The following is a 15346-nucleotide window of genomic DNA, read 5'->3' as shown; positions in this document are numbered from 1 at the left end:
GCTATTTGAAACAGCCCATCCTGCCTGCAGGCAAAAGTACACACAGACAGTGTGATCATCAGGAGCTACTGTTTTGCTTTCACACCTCTACCCCTTACCCAAGATGTTGATGCCCAAGGCCACCTAGTATGCCTGTTGGTTAAACTGGCCCTGATCCCACCACGTGATCAACATGCTGGTTTTGTTCTACTGCTACTTATACCATGACACACTGTCAATTGTTAAAAGTGTTTGCAGTGTATTATGTCATCATACTTAGTTCTATCCACACTTCCAAGATAGGAATGCACAGAAAAGATAAAAATTGATAATTACATTTCAGGCGATGTCATTGGTAACGCAATCTCTTCCTCGACAGGAGGTTCTATGGGTTTCTGCTCCTCTTCCTGAAATGAGAGGTTAACACTGAGTTTTTGCATTTGCAGAAACAGAGAAAAATTGCTGGAAATCCTTTTTTGAAAATGCTGGATATCACCATTTCAATGTATTAAAAACTAGGGCTGCATTTCAATTAAAACTTTAATAGTGACTAATCACATGATTAAAAAGGCATTGTTCCCCACCCCACCCCCCCAACACACACACTGCAGCTTCTTGTGACTCTGGACAACGGAGGATTAAATGACTTGCCCGGAATCATAAGAAGCTGCAATGAGGGGGGGGGGGGGGGGGGGGATACAAAACATATAATTATGCAATTTAATCACAATTACAAATTTTAATCAAAATATAATCCTAAAAAATTAAACAATTAAAATGTAATAAAAAGATCAATACAAATTGAAAAGTTATAAAATTAAAGAATCTAAAGAGCATGCAAAATAGCTATAAACAGCTTTACAGTTTTCACAGCCTACTTTGGAAAAGCAAGCCTAATTAACACACACCAAGACAGTCGGCACAAATATAAGTGGAGGAAAAAAAAATGCCCAGAAATCTGAAGGATATGGGAAATAAAAACCCCAAACTTCACAAAACATATTAAAGGCCACGGGAAAAGTTCCAATCACCACACAATGGTGACATCTAGTGGCCAGACTCAGGAACTACATTAGGGAGAAAGAACATGAGAATAGCCATACTGGATCAGACCAAAGGTCCATCTAGCCTAGTATCCTACTTTCAATAGTGGCCAATTCAAGTCATCACAAGTACCCAGCAAAAACCCAATTAGTAGCAACATTCCATGCTACCAGTCCCAGGGCAAGCAGTGGCTGTGGTCTTAAAACTGAGGACTACAACTTCAATGACTCTGAGCTGAGTAACAAAGGCAACAATATAAAGGTAGGAGAATCCTAACCTAGAGAGTTTCAGACACACATTCATGGCTCTGACTGAGCTGGAGATCCAAGGAGGAAGGTATTAAAAAAAAAAACAACCCTCTATTTATACCTATACAATTGCTAAGCCAAAATACATGCTACTGTAGAGAAAGCTTCCGGTAACGGAATACAAACATGCGTGGGATAAACATAAAGGAATCATGTTCAGAAGGAATGGATCCTCAGGAGCTTAACCGAGATTGGATAGCAGAGCCGGTAGTGGGAGGCGGGGCTGGTGGTTGGAAGGCCGGGATAGTGCGGGGCAGACTTATACGGTCTGTGCCAGAGCCAGTGGTGGGAGGCGGGACTGGAGGTTGGGAGGCAGGGATAGTGCTGGGCAGACTTATACGGTCTGTGCCCTAAAGAGCATAGGTACAAATCAAAGTAGGATATACACAAAAAGTTGCACACATGAGTTGTCTTGTTGGGCAGACTGGATGGACCGGGAAGGTCTTTCTTTGCCGTCATCTACTATGTTAAACCGGTATATTTTTGTTAACAAGAATAAGAACAAACATTTTAGAGAGGAAAAAAAAAAAACTTTGTCAGAACAAAACTTGGCTAAGAATAAAAACAATTTACAGATCTGAAGAAATTAGTTCCCTTAATGAAAATTTTACAGTACAACAAAATTTTCCCTTAATGAAAATTCCTTATAGTAGAACAAAAACGATCAGTGCGCTGTGCTGTCCAGGGTCCAAACCAAGACAGAGAAGAGGGTTTATTTGAGATTGAAGGCCCTGGATTTCAAAAGAACTAACTTTACTGAGATGGGGGTATTCCTCAAGAAAGAGTTAGTAGGATGGGAACAGCTGAAGTAGTAAAACAGCAGTGGAAAGGAGCTATTTTAAAGGCAACTAACCTTTATGTTACCAAACAGAAAAAGAAGGCTGCTCTGGATCTCGAACGTAGTAGCTGAAAAGGTAAGGGAAAGGAGCTTAGCCTTCATATGTTATAAGACGACAATACCTGGATAAATTAAGAGAAGCTGGAAAAGATGTCAGGAAAGCAGAGAGGCAAATGGAAGAAAAGATAGCTAATATGGTAAAATTGGGTGATAACCTGTTTTTCAGATATGTAAGTGACAGGAGGAAGGGCTATAATAGCATTGTGAGGTTCAAAGCTGAGGGGGAGCAATATATGGAAGATAAGGATAAAGCTGAACTGCTTAACAACTATTTCTGTTCTGTGTTCACGGACGAAAGGCCGGGGGTAGGACTTCAGAAAACAAATGCAAATGGGGATGGATGTATGGTAGACCAAGACCCATTCTCAAAGGACTGTGTTTCTGAGGAACTAGGTGACAAGGCCTGATGGGATACATCTGAGGGTGCTCCGCTGACGGGCCTCTTCAATGCTTCCTTAGAGTCCAGAGTGGTCCTGGAGAACTGGAGAAGGGCAGATGTGGTCCTTTTGCACAAAAATGGAAGGAGGAGGTTGGGAATTACAGACCGGTCAGTCTAACCTCAGTGGCAAGTAAACTAATGGAAACGCTTTTAAAGCAGAGAACTGTGAGGTCTCTCGAATTGAATGGAATGCAGCATCCGAGGCAGCATGGCTTCACTAGAGGCAGGTTGTGTCAGACTAATCTGATTGATTTCTTTGACTGGGTGACCAAACAGTTGGATGTGGGAGGGGCGCTAGACGTGTTGTACTTAAGATTTCAGCAAAGCTTTCAACACTGTTCTGCACGGGTGACTCATAAATAAACCGAGTACCCTTTGTATGGGACCTAGACTAACTGGGTTAAAAATTGGTTGAACGGAAGAAGACGGAGAGTAGTAGTAAATGGAGCTTGCTCTGAAGTTAGGGATGTTATCAGTGGAGTACCGCAGGGATCAGTCCTAGGGCTGGCTCTTTTTAACATCTTTGCGAGTGATATTGCGGAAGGGCTGCCTGGTAAGGTTTGTGATAGTGCCCTTGTACAATTCTGTGGTAAGACCCCCTTTAGAGTACTGTGTGTAATTCTGGAGACTGCACCTACGAAAGGATATAAACAGTATGGAGTCGGTCCAGAGGGCGGCTATGAAACTGGCATGTGATCTTGGATATAAAACATATAGGGACAGGCTAATGAACCTCAACATGTATATGCTGGAAGAGAGGAGGGACAGAGGAAATATGATAGAGACATTTAAATATCTCAGGGTCATTAATGTACAAGAAGTGAGCCTTTTTCAAACAAAGGAAAACTCTGGAATGAGGAGGCATATGATGACGCTAAGAGGAAATAGGCGTAGGAGGAATCTAAGAAAGTATTCATTCACGGAAAGAGTAGTGGACGCGAATGGCCTCCCGGTGGAGGTCGTGGAGACGAAGACTGTTCAGAATTTAAGAAAGCGTGGGACCCCCTACGAAAAAGAAGAGAGTTAGTGGTTATGGAGGATGGGCAGACTGGATGGGCCATTTGGCCATTACCTGCTGTCATGTTTCTACTTGAGCCAGGGTTGCCTGCTGACACTGAAAAATATTCTGATCTTTAGCTGTACAATCTGCTGTCTCTCCCCGAGACCAGACACTAGTAACCACAAATGTGCTCAGTTAACAGTGTTGGTGGAGATTAGGGAGAAGCAGCAGACTGCAGAGGAGCTAGCTAGCCGACTTTGGACCTCAGACCCGAGTGTGTCCTGTGTCCTGGCCCGCCCATGGCTATGCCGAGCTGAAGAGTTGAAAGAGCAGTCTATTTTTCAGTGCTTCTGGCTTGAGATCCCCATGGCCCGCCAGGACCAACATTTGGCTACACTACACTGCAATCTGCCAACTGTGTGCCTGCCGGCAAATGCTGAAATGTAGATCACAAGGCAAGGATTGCATGTACAGGTTTTAAGGTTCCTGGAAATGAGTACTTCTGAAACTAAATGCTAAATTCAAATAGTTTTTTGTTCTTGATACATGTCTGATTTGCTCTCAATAAAAGAGAAAAAAACCAACCTAGAACTGGAATTTGTCTTGTTTGTGAACTGTGTAAGAACTAAAATTCTTGTGAGAGAGGATGAATAAAGACAAATTATTTGACAAAACGAGAATTAAAAAAAAAAAAAAGTTTTGCACATGAATTAAGATCTAGAAATACTTTTTTTTTTTTTTTAACAAAATTATTACCGGTCTGCATCTTGCCTGTGGCAAGGTCTCCAGATGCCATCTGGTTGTCAGCCATGGGAAGAAACAAATCCTTTCCTCCTAAAATTCTCTAATCACTTAACATTGTCTAATGGAGCAGTGTTAACATCTAATAGGGAAATGTTAACCGCTAATAAAGGGTAAAAGCACATCATGGATTTGAAATGCCACCTTTCTGTAGTACAACCAAATCAGTTGTATATTATATGCAGGTACTTTCGTCCCCAGTGGGCTCACAATCTAAGTTTTTGTACCTGGTGTAATGGATGGGTGAGTGAAATGAAATTACAAAGTTGAACACACTCTGGTGCACACATATAAGACTCATCTCTCATTCGCTGGCACTGTGTGCTTTCATGTAGTCATATGCATGCACCAGCAGGTCAGGTGACCTCTGATGCGCAGGCCTCAGCTCCGACACAAGCACAAACATCAGCCCAGGAGCAGAGAGGATCAATGGAAGACTTTCTGCATTTGCACTGTTAAAGCAAGGAGGAGGAGGTGGAACTTAAAGAACCGAGAGGCTGGTGCAGGCACACTGTACACTTCCATGGCAAGTCACTTAACCCTCTATTGCCCCATGTAAGCCGCATTGAGCCTGCCATGAGTGGGAAAACGCGGGGTACAAATGTAACAAAAATAAATCAATATGTTTTCTTTGATGCCTTACAACTGGAGAAAGTTTTAGCACAGCATTCATAGCAAGTATTAGGCGAGATGGGTTCCATTAGATTTAAATTAGACGAGTCTCAATGTGGGAGTTGTATTCCCGTTTTTCTTTGATTATTTTACTTGGTATTATTATTATTTATTGCATTTGTACCCCACATTATCCCACCTTTTGCAGGCTCAATGTGGCTTACAGAGTGTTATGATGCGGTCACTACATGATCTTAAATACAGTCGATAATAAGCTGAAGGTAGGTGATTTAGATGCAAGGTGTTTTTGATGCACCTTTAAAATGAAAAAAAGCATGCTTAAAAAAGGTACAAAACTGATCAGACTTCTGTTCTAGATCAATATACCTCCAAGTCTGAATTTTGCATTTATACTAAAGTCATTCAAATGAATCCTTCTTCGAGTCAGATCCACATTTTTCCTGATTTATTGTGCTCAATGCAGAAGAGACATCAGGAGTTCCTGCTGTTAAAACCTAGAGTCCTGGTTCATGGAGTTCATTATGTTCAAATTTCCTTGTGTATGTCCTACATTATTTGAGGGTAATCTTTTGGGTGTTTGTTTTTTAAACCCTACGCAGCTTCAAAATTTGCTAGAGAATTATTAACCCCTAAGGAAGTTGTCCCCTAGAGTTATAATAGCAAAGTTGCAGGACAGACTAACAGCACAATATCTTCTGGGTTTTTTTTTTTTGTTTTATTTCCTTATTGAATTTGGGTGTCTCTGCCCAACATTTGTGGATTGAAATGGTTTGCTCTATTTCCTTGATATAAATGGATATTTCCTTTGCGTGCTGTAGTGAATTAATGATTTTAAATATATAAAATTAAAAAAAAAAAAACCACTTAATACTACAGTTAATAAAAAGTCTTATGCCCCCATAGTGGTGAGATGGAATTTGGAGGAGGAGGCACTCTAGTACGATGCGTCTAGTCTCCCGGATAGTCTACAATGCTCGGTATAGGGAATGCCTGTTCCGAACTCTAACAAGAGCATACTTTTCCCCCAAGGTAGGCCTTCCATGCTGGATGTACCTTATCTGTGCAGTGCGGGGCCTGTGGAACGAGTGAATACATTATCTCAAACTTTGGATGTGCCTGCCCATACAGAACTATTGACACTAGATGCTTTCATATATAAAGCCAGTCTTTTTTCCTTGCCCTCTAGTTTTACCCCCTCCGGTTTTCTGCTAGGGTTGGAAATCTATAGGGGCTCCCTTTCAAAGGGCCATCGATATTTTCTCTATAAAAGCATGTGTGGTGGGTGTGAAGTGTATCTTGCAAACCTGGTGTGAGAGAAATGCTCCTAATCAGTGGCACTGGCATAATGCGGTCCCAGATATTATTAACTTGGGAGGCCCGCTCTGCTTGTTTTACAGCAAAGCGGAGGAAAAGAAACGCCTTCAGAAAATGGAAGAAGGAACCGTCTGAAAATAACAAGAAGCAGCATAAGGAGTGTCAAAGCAAATGCAAGGCGCAGATAAAGAAGGCCAAGAGGGATTACGAAAAAAAGATAGCATTAGAGGCAAAAAAACATAGTAAAAAAATTTTTCGGTATATTAAAAGCAGGAAGCCGGCAAAAGAATCGGTTGGGCCGCTAGATGACCGAGGGGTAAAAGGGGCGATCAAGGAAGAGAAAGACATAGCGGAGAGACTGAATGAATTCTTTGCTTCAGTCTTCACGGAGGAAGATTTGGGTGGGATACCGGTGTCGGAAATGGTATTTCAAGCGGAGGAGTTGGAGAAATTTAATGACTTCACGGTAAACCTGGAGGACGTAATGGGGCAGTTCGGCAAACTGAAGAGTAGCAAATCTCCTGGACCGGATGGTATTCATCCTAGAGTACTGATAGAACTGAAAAATGAGCTTGCGGAGCTACTGCTAGTGATATGCAATTTATCCTTAAAATCGAGCGTGGTACCGGAAGATTGGAGGGTGGCCAATGTAACGCCCATTTTTTAAAAAGGCTCCAGGGGAGATCCGGGAAATTATAGACCGGTGAGTCTGACGTCGGTGCCGGGGAAAATGGTAGAGACTATTATTAAAAACAAAATTACAGAGCACATCCGAGGACATGGATTACTGAGACCGAGTCAGCACGGCTTTTGTGTGGGGAAATCTTGCCTGACCAATTTACTTCAATTCTTTGAAGGAGTAAACAAACATGTGGACAAAGGGGAGCCGGTTGATATTGTGTATCTGGATTTTCAAAAGGAGTTTGACAAGGTACCTCATGAAAGGCTACAGAGGAAATTGGAGGGTCATGGGATAGGAGGAAATGTCCTATTGTGGATTAAAAACTGGTTGAAGGCTAGGAAACAGAGAGTGGGGTTAAATGGGCAGTATTCACAATGGAGAAGGGTAGTTAGTGGGGTTCCTCAGGGGTCTGTGCTAGGACCGCTGCTTTTTAATATATTTATAAATGATTTAGAGATGGGAGTAACTAGTGAGGTAATTAAATTTGCTGATGACACAAAGTTATTCAAAGTCGTTAACTCGCGACAGGATTGTGAAAAATTACAAGAGGACCTTACGAGACTGGGAGACTGGGCGGCTAAATGGCAGATGACGTTTAATGTAAGCAAGTGCACGGTGATGCATGTGGGAAAAAAGAACCCGAATTATAGCTACGTCATGCAAGGTTCCACGTTAGGAGTTACGGACCAAGAAAGGGATCTGGGTGTCGTCGTCGATAACACACTGAAACCTTCTTCTCAGTGTGCTGCTGCAGCTAGGAAAGCGAATAGAATGTTGGGTATTATTAGGAAAGGTATGGAAAACAGGTGTGAGGATGTTATAATGCCGTTGTATCGCTCCATGGTGCGACCGCACCTCGAGTATTGTGTTCAATTCTGGTCGCCGCATCTCAAGAAAGATATAGTAGAATTGGAAAAGGTGCAGCGAAGGGCGACTAAAATGATAGCGGGGATGGGACGACTTCCCTATGAAGAAAGACTAAGGAGGCTAGGGCAATTCAGCTTGGAGAAGAGACGGCTGAGGGGAGACATGATAGAGGTATATAAAATGAGTGGAGTGGAACAGGTGGATGTGAAGCGTCTGTTCACGCATTCCAAAAATACTAGGACTAGGGGGCATGCGATGAAACTACAGTGTAGTAAATTTAAAACAAATCGGAGAAAATTTTTCTTCACCCAACGTGTAATTAAACTCTGGAATTCATTGCCGGAAAATGTGGTGAAGGCGGTTAGCTTAGCAGAGTTTAAAAAGGGGTTGGACGGTTTCCTAAAGGACAAGTCCATAAACCGCTACTAAACGGACTTGGAAAAATCCAAAATCCCAGGAACAACATGTATAGAATGTTTGTACGTTTGGGAAGCTTGCCAGGTGCCCTTGGCCTGGATTGGCCGCTGTCGTGGACAAGATGCTGGGCTCGATGGACCCTTGGTCTTTTCCCAGTATGGCATTACTTATGTACTTATGGTATGGGAACCATTTGTACAACACCTCTCTCCTCGAGTACGCAGCCTACTCCTTAATAATTTGCCTTTGTAAGTTTTGTTGTGGAAGTTCACTTTTTGTTTCATTTCTGTTCAGCCTATTCCAATCATCTTCAGAAGGAAGGGGGGGGGGGGGCTACATGGGTTTTGAGAAGGGCTAGGGTTGATTCTGTTAGGGGGACTGTTAAGGAGACTCTTTCCTTTTATTTGTGAGAAAGGGACAGACAGAAGAGAGAGAACTCTCTCGTTCTTGGTAATGTTGTTTTGCTGTATCTGATGGAGGTTCTCTGGGGGGGGGGGGGGGGGGGGGTGATAGGGTTGATACAAACTGTGTTACACAGTGACTTTGAATAGGGAAGGGAAGAAATAAAATTGATAAAAAAACTTGACAAGTTGTATGGTATTGTACTATAATTTTCTGTTTGTGTACTCTAATATTGCCTATGCTGATTGTTGCTATTACTAGCTTGTCATCAATAAAAATTGTTCAGCATAATACTATGCTTCAGATTAGTCATCTGAACATAAAGAATAAACCCGATAATCTTTACTTACAAATAACCACAGTTCAATAGACAAGCATAGCATATTCCTGGTTCCCATCAGAAATGTTCCAAAACTCCCCAAATCTATCCTGGGCATCTCAAAGCTAGTCGGGTTTTTAGGATATCTGCAAGGAATATGCATGAAATGGAGAGCCACTATATGCAATTTTCTCTCATGCATGTACACTGTCCATATCCTAAAACCTGAATAGCTGTGAAAGCCCCAGACCTGGTTTGGGAAGCTTTGGCTTAGGGCCTCTTATCAAGCCACACTAGTGAATCCTGGTGCAGCAAAAGATAGGAAGCCCATTCAATTCCTATGGGCTTCCTCTCATTAGCTACACAGGAAATCACTAGTGCAGCTCAGTAAAAGCAGCCCTTAGGCACTTACAATTGCCATTAGTGGCAAGTGCTGGCCAGGTTAATGCAAGAATAACCCACTATACCAGGCCAGTATGTTTGAGATTAATGTATGCAAACTGCACACTAAAACATTTTCAATTTTATGGCAAGGAGGCATGACTTGCGGGGGGGGGGGAGACATGCCAGCACTGATCAGTTAGCATATTGCACACTGATTAGTGCCCATAAAATAAGTGTAGGTTAAGTGCAATGTTATTGCACGGCCATTTATTTTTGAAAAATGGAAAGTCAGCCATTTTAGTGCTCCAGTAGAAAGCGGCTTTAGCGTGCCCTTGTCCCACACACTAAAGCCACTTTTTCCCACAGCTTTGTAAAAGGACCCCAAAGACTAATTCTGTATGTGTATATGTACAATTCTTGCTATTTTAATATGTCCTAAATTGTTTTATTCTAGTCTAAACCATAAATAGGCACTTTTTTAACTTATATGATAGAGATCTATAAAATAATTAGTGGAGTGGGAGGGGTAGAAGTGAATCACTTGTTTACTCTTTGCAAAAATACTAGGACCAGGGGGCATGCAATGAAGCTACAAAGTAGTAAATTTAAAACAAATCTGAGAAAATATTTGTTCACTCAACATGAAATTAAATTCTAGAATTCATTGCCAGAGAATATAGTAAAAGCAGCTAGCTTAGCAGGATTCAAAAAAGGTTTGGATAGCTTCCTAAAATAAAGTCCATAAACCATTATTAAAATGGACATGTGGAAAATCCACTGCTTATTTCTAGGATAAGCAGCAAAAAAATGTATTGTACTGTTTTGGGATCTTGCCAGGTACTTGTAACCTGGATTGGCCACTGTTGGAAACAGGATGCTGGGCTTGATGGACCTTCAGTGTGCCCCAGTATGGCAACACTTATGTTCTTAAATTTAAGAACTATAAACTGCCTTGAATGTGTCAAGAGCAAACAATTCAGAAATTCAAATATAAACAACATGCTTTGAAAGAAGCTCTTACACCCACAGAGGGTAATTTTATAGCAGTTCGCCATAAGAACTACTTTATAAAGAAACTTGCCTATTTTTATTCATAAAATACTAAACATATGTCACCTAATGCATGCTATACTACAGGAATGAACATTTACTAGAACTAGTGTAAAATGTCCACGCCTATATTTTGCAAGCTTAAAGCACAAATTAGAGCATTTTGTAATTACATGCACTACCCATATTCACACTTTGATGTCAAAGCAGGTACTTTACATAACTGGTATTTCTAGAAGTCATTTATGCACTTATGTGGAGTAACTTTATTAAAAAAAAAAAACCCACTGTGGTCTCTTATTGCTGCAAGCAGAGTCCATTTACTAGTCTGGACCTGAACATCTGGTAATAACGTTTGATGCACACAGGTTGAGAAATGGCACTATGCCAGTGATAGTCCGAGTGCCATAAACAAATCTGGTTTTCAAAATAACCAAATTATATAAAATTAGCCCAATTCTTGAAACAAATAAATGTAAACAATCATTGTGAAAATCTTCACAAATCAGACCTTGTGGCACTCTAGAGTTGCACCTGTTCAGTAATTCCACTATAAAGAAAATGTTGATTTGAAGTGATCTTAAGAGACTTACATTGGCTTCCTATTAACACTCGCATAACATTCAAAATATGCACAATAGTCCACAGAACCATCTACAGACTTGCACCAGATTACATGACGGAACGTATCGATCTACCATTAAGAAACGTGAGGAGAACAGCAAGAACCTACCTAACCCTTCACTACCCCAATTGCAAAGGTATAAAATACAAATCTTCACGTGCTGCCAGCCTCTCCTTTATAGGCACACAACTTTGGAACTCACTACCCAAAGACCTGAAACTCAGAGAAAACTACCTACAATTCAGAAAAAACCTGAACACACATCTTTTCAAGAAGTCCTTCCCCCCTGGATCTGCCTAATCCCACACCACCATACATCACGAAAAGTTCACAAATGGAAAACTATATTAACCTCTCTCACAATATGCCAATATATCAACCTAAGCGTTTATCTTACTTCTGTATTATGTACTAGACTTCTACAAATCTAAATTTTGTAACCGCCTTTTCAGCAATATGTAAGCCAAATTGAACCTGCCATACGGTGGGAAAATGTGGGATACAAATGCAATAAATAAATAAAAGATGTTCAGGCAAGTACTAGGGAACTGTTGCGACATGGCCAAACCAAACAGGACTGTCAACGTGAAGAAAACATTTTTAAGACTCCCAGACAAATAATGTCATATACTACTTTAGACAATTCCCATTATCATTTTATACCTTACCATAAACTACAGAAGAGAAATTTCGAAGTCTGACCCAATAACTCAATGAAGTTGTGTGCGGCAAAGAAGAAATCTGGCCTTTTCACACTATTTTTAAAGTCACTGTTCTGGATCGGGCTGGCACTGCCAGCCTTTTCTCACTCAATACCGACATCAATTGGCCCAAGTATAAGGTACACACAGGGTCCTGGAGGAAGCTGTGACTTCTGGCCCACAACATTACCAATAGAAGTGTCACTATGACACCTAGGGCAAAAAGAAGAGACTGATTGTGAAACAGATTTAAAAAGATTCCCAGGTGCGAATTAAGGTTGACAGCACCAAAAACCAGATTGACCTGGAAGCCCAAAGAAGCAGCAAGAAATATCAGGCCAAAAAAATATAAAAGCACATCTCAAATACTGTTAATTTCTCAGCAATTTAAGATATAATTTCCCTGACACAAAAAATCTCAAATGGGATGTTAACAGTATAAGATTACAGCTCATGTTATTTCTTGAGTGATTAACTGGAGTCACAACCGCCATCAGCTTGCTCTCTGAGGCTCCACATCATACTCTCACACATGTACTGGTAGATTTCTTAAAACAATCATATTTCCTCAATAAAGGCAGATTTTCTTTTGAAGAAAGTCATTTCTACAACAGTTTTTCAGTAATGGTACCATTATCATTACGCTGATTAAGATGTCTGACTTGTGACTTGACAAATCATGCTGTGCCTAAGAGAACCCATTTTACTTTGTTCCCTGGATAAACTACACAAAAGAGAACCATGTCAAAGCATTACCTCAGTTTCTTCACCAAGTACATCCTCTTCATTGGCTTCCTCAACAGCTGAAGAAGAAATAAATAAGAAGTGAACGGAAGTTCTGAAGCATACAATCTCAATCAGCATAACAGCCTGCTTGTTTCTGTACAATTGCTCTTTCCTTTAAAGGGTTTACTCTGTTTTCTTCACTATTTGCTAAGAAATTGTTAAGATATGCATACAAAAATGAACTGTTCCCCCCACATAGGTGTCTCCAATCTAACAATGTTTCCGAGTTACATAGCTTAACCCCCCCCCCCCCCCCCCAAGAGCCCTAGAGGCATATTTTCAAAGCACTTAGCCTTCCAAAGTTCCATAGAAACCTATGGAACTTTGGAAGGCTAAGTGTTTTGAAAATATGCCTCCTAATCTATTTTAACAAAAGAATCAAAGCCTAAGTAGGCAGAATATCTTTCTTCCTTTAACACTTATATCTGCACTACCAATAGTTTAAAGCCAGCAGCAATACCAGGGGAGGGGGTATAAAGGGCTGTAAACAACACTTGGCTCATCTGTGCAGTTTTTGATACAAGATTATAAAACCAAAAAAAAGAGGACTGCTGTTTTCAGGGACAGCCCAACAATAACGTGGCAAATATTTAAGACTGCAAGTGACGTGACCACATCGCACCATTTTTGCAAAAGCTTCACTAGCTACCAGACAATACAGGGCCAAATTTGAAACTTTATGTATTTTTTTTGTTACATTTGTACCCCGCTTTTTTCTTCAAGGCTCTTAAAGGAAATGGCCCCGAATACCTGAAGAATAGGATGATCCTCTACACACCTCCAAAGACACTAAGGTCCTCTCAAGGACTGTCACTAACCACACCCTCTCCAAAAGACATTACATGATGTGATGTAATGTGATACCTGCAAGCGAACCTTCTCCGGAGTAGCCCCCACACTCTGGAATGCACTCCCTGAAAGGCTCCGCTTAACACAAGATTAGCTGTACTTCAGGAAGCAGGTGAAAGCTTGGCTCTTCAACCAGGCCTTTAATAGAAGTAACAACTAATTTGTTAGTCTCACTCACAGACACAGGGAGTAACACGGACTGCACATACTGCAGGAGGACGTTTATCCACGTCTACCCTAGCTGAGAATTATTTAACCATCTCTCTAACCTCAAGTGCAACTTTCTTTAAATTAGTCATGTTATTTTTTAACTCCTCTTATTCTCATACCTTTTTATATGTTCCATCTTTGCTTATACCCTACACTGTCTATTAAAATGTTCTATTACGTATTGTGTTGACATTGTAAGTAGTATACTATGCCATACTTTGTATTTTTTATCTAAATATTTTTACTGCTGTAACTGTCTACTGCTCATGTTTGATTTATTCTGACTGTACACCACCTCAAGTGAATTTTCAAAAAGAAGGTAAATAAATAAATAGGACAGCAGTTTCCACAGGGCAGCAAACAGCAGCTGCAGTCAAAGCAAAACAAGAGGTCCCATGACAGACATACAAACTCAAAGAGCCCCAATGTGTACTGCAGGAAAGGTAAACAGTTTTCAATTAGTTTATGTACTTGGTACAAATTACTCTCATATACCTACACCATAAAAGTTTGGTATATACAAGCACGTCTTGGAGGCTGGGGTAGGGTTATCACATTAGGGACCTGAAAGTTAACAAGAGGGGAGGGAACGGGAAGGAGTTCATAAGTTGAAGATCTGCCTATAGTGCCCTTTGCAGCAGCCCTAGCTACTTTCCAAGCAGGCACAGAAGCATAGAAATACATCCATCTCGCCTCCTTGCCAGGTGAGCAGTGGAACTTGCACTGACCATGCTCCTCAAGGAAAGCCTGCAGTCTGTTAATCAAATCTTGTTTGTTTCCTTTGATTTCCAAACCTCGAGTTGAACACTCCTGTTTCAGCTCAACAAGCTGTAAAACAAAGAAACAGACTTTCATTCACATTGTAAATTTACCCCACCATTAACCTTCCAAAAATTAAAAAAAAGTTTTAAAAAATTGTTTTTAAAAGATACTAAACCAGTATTTGACAATACCAACAATCAAAAAAAAAAAAAAACAGCAATTTAGTATGTTCCCTCCCACGTCCCACCTCCTAAAAAAAAGAGAAAATTTACAGCTTTGACCATCCGAAAGGACCACCCCCCACACACACACGCTTCTGAGAAGGCAACCCCCCTTCCTCCATATTATACAAAAACAGCTACCATGAAAAAAAAAACAGGAAAAGCAAACAAACGAGACTCTGGTTGCCAACGGATCCTGATTCGCCCGACAGGATAGACGATCCAGTTCTGGGCTGACCCCAATACATGCAGGGACTTCATAGACTTGCTTTTCTTAGAAAATCAAAAACCAGAAGTCCCTGCATACAATGTGGTAAGCCCAGAACTGGATCAACCCTGTCGGGCGAATCAAGATCTAGTTTGCAACCCTACCAAGGGAGAGAGAAGCGCGTGCTACATAAAATTTCACTTACTACGTGCACCACGACACATTTCAGCTAGAATTCTCACGACATAATCTTCACCCACTATACACACGAAGTCTACCCCAAACAAGTGTTGGCTATGCAGCCAAACAGTTATATATTTCACTTACCTTTAGTTTATGAATGTCTAGCACATCCGCCATTTTGTTCCTCTTCTTCCTTCCCTCCCACCCACCTCCTCATTAGCCACTAACCCAGTGAGCCAATGGTGACCGCAGTAACTGAACAAA

The 15346-nt window shown here is 40.9% G+C and overlaps 1 protein-coding gene across 2 annotated transcripts in view; it reads right to left on the bottom strand.

Annotated features, from left to right (window-relative positions):
- The window catches only part of SARNP (SAP domain containing ribonucleoprotein), a 159673-nt gene extending 144333 nt beyond the window's left edge, over positions 1-15340 (bottom strand). The window contains exons 1-4 of one of the 2 annotated variants that reach the window (XM_030196726.1): positions 15227-15340; positions 14437-14536; positions 12620-12666; positions 316-386 (exon numbers count right to left, since the gene is read on the bottom strand). In XM_030196726.1, the coding sequence (XP_030052586.1) occupies positions 316-386; positions 12620-12666; positions 14437-14536; positions 15227-15259 (251 nt within the window). In that variant the 5' untranslated portion in view covers positions 15260-15340. The remainder of the gene's footprint in view (positions 1-315; positions 387-12619; positions 12667-14436; positions 14537-15226) is intronic. The other variant, XM_030196724.1, reaches the window with a different exon arrangement.
- Positions 15341-15346: the final 6 nt, after the last annotated feature.

The sequence above is a fragment of the Microcaecilia unicolor genome, chromosome 3 (assembly GCF_901765095.1).
Source record: "Microcaecilia unicolor chromosome 3, aMicUni1.1, whole genome shotgun sequence".
NCBI lineage: Eukaryota > Metazoa > Chordata > Amphibia > Gymnophiona > Siphonopidae > Microcaecilia > Microcaecilia unicolor.
This window is presented reverse-complemented; position numbering and strand designations above follow the sequence as displayed.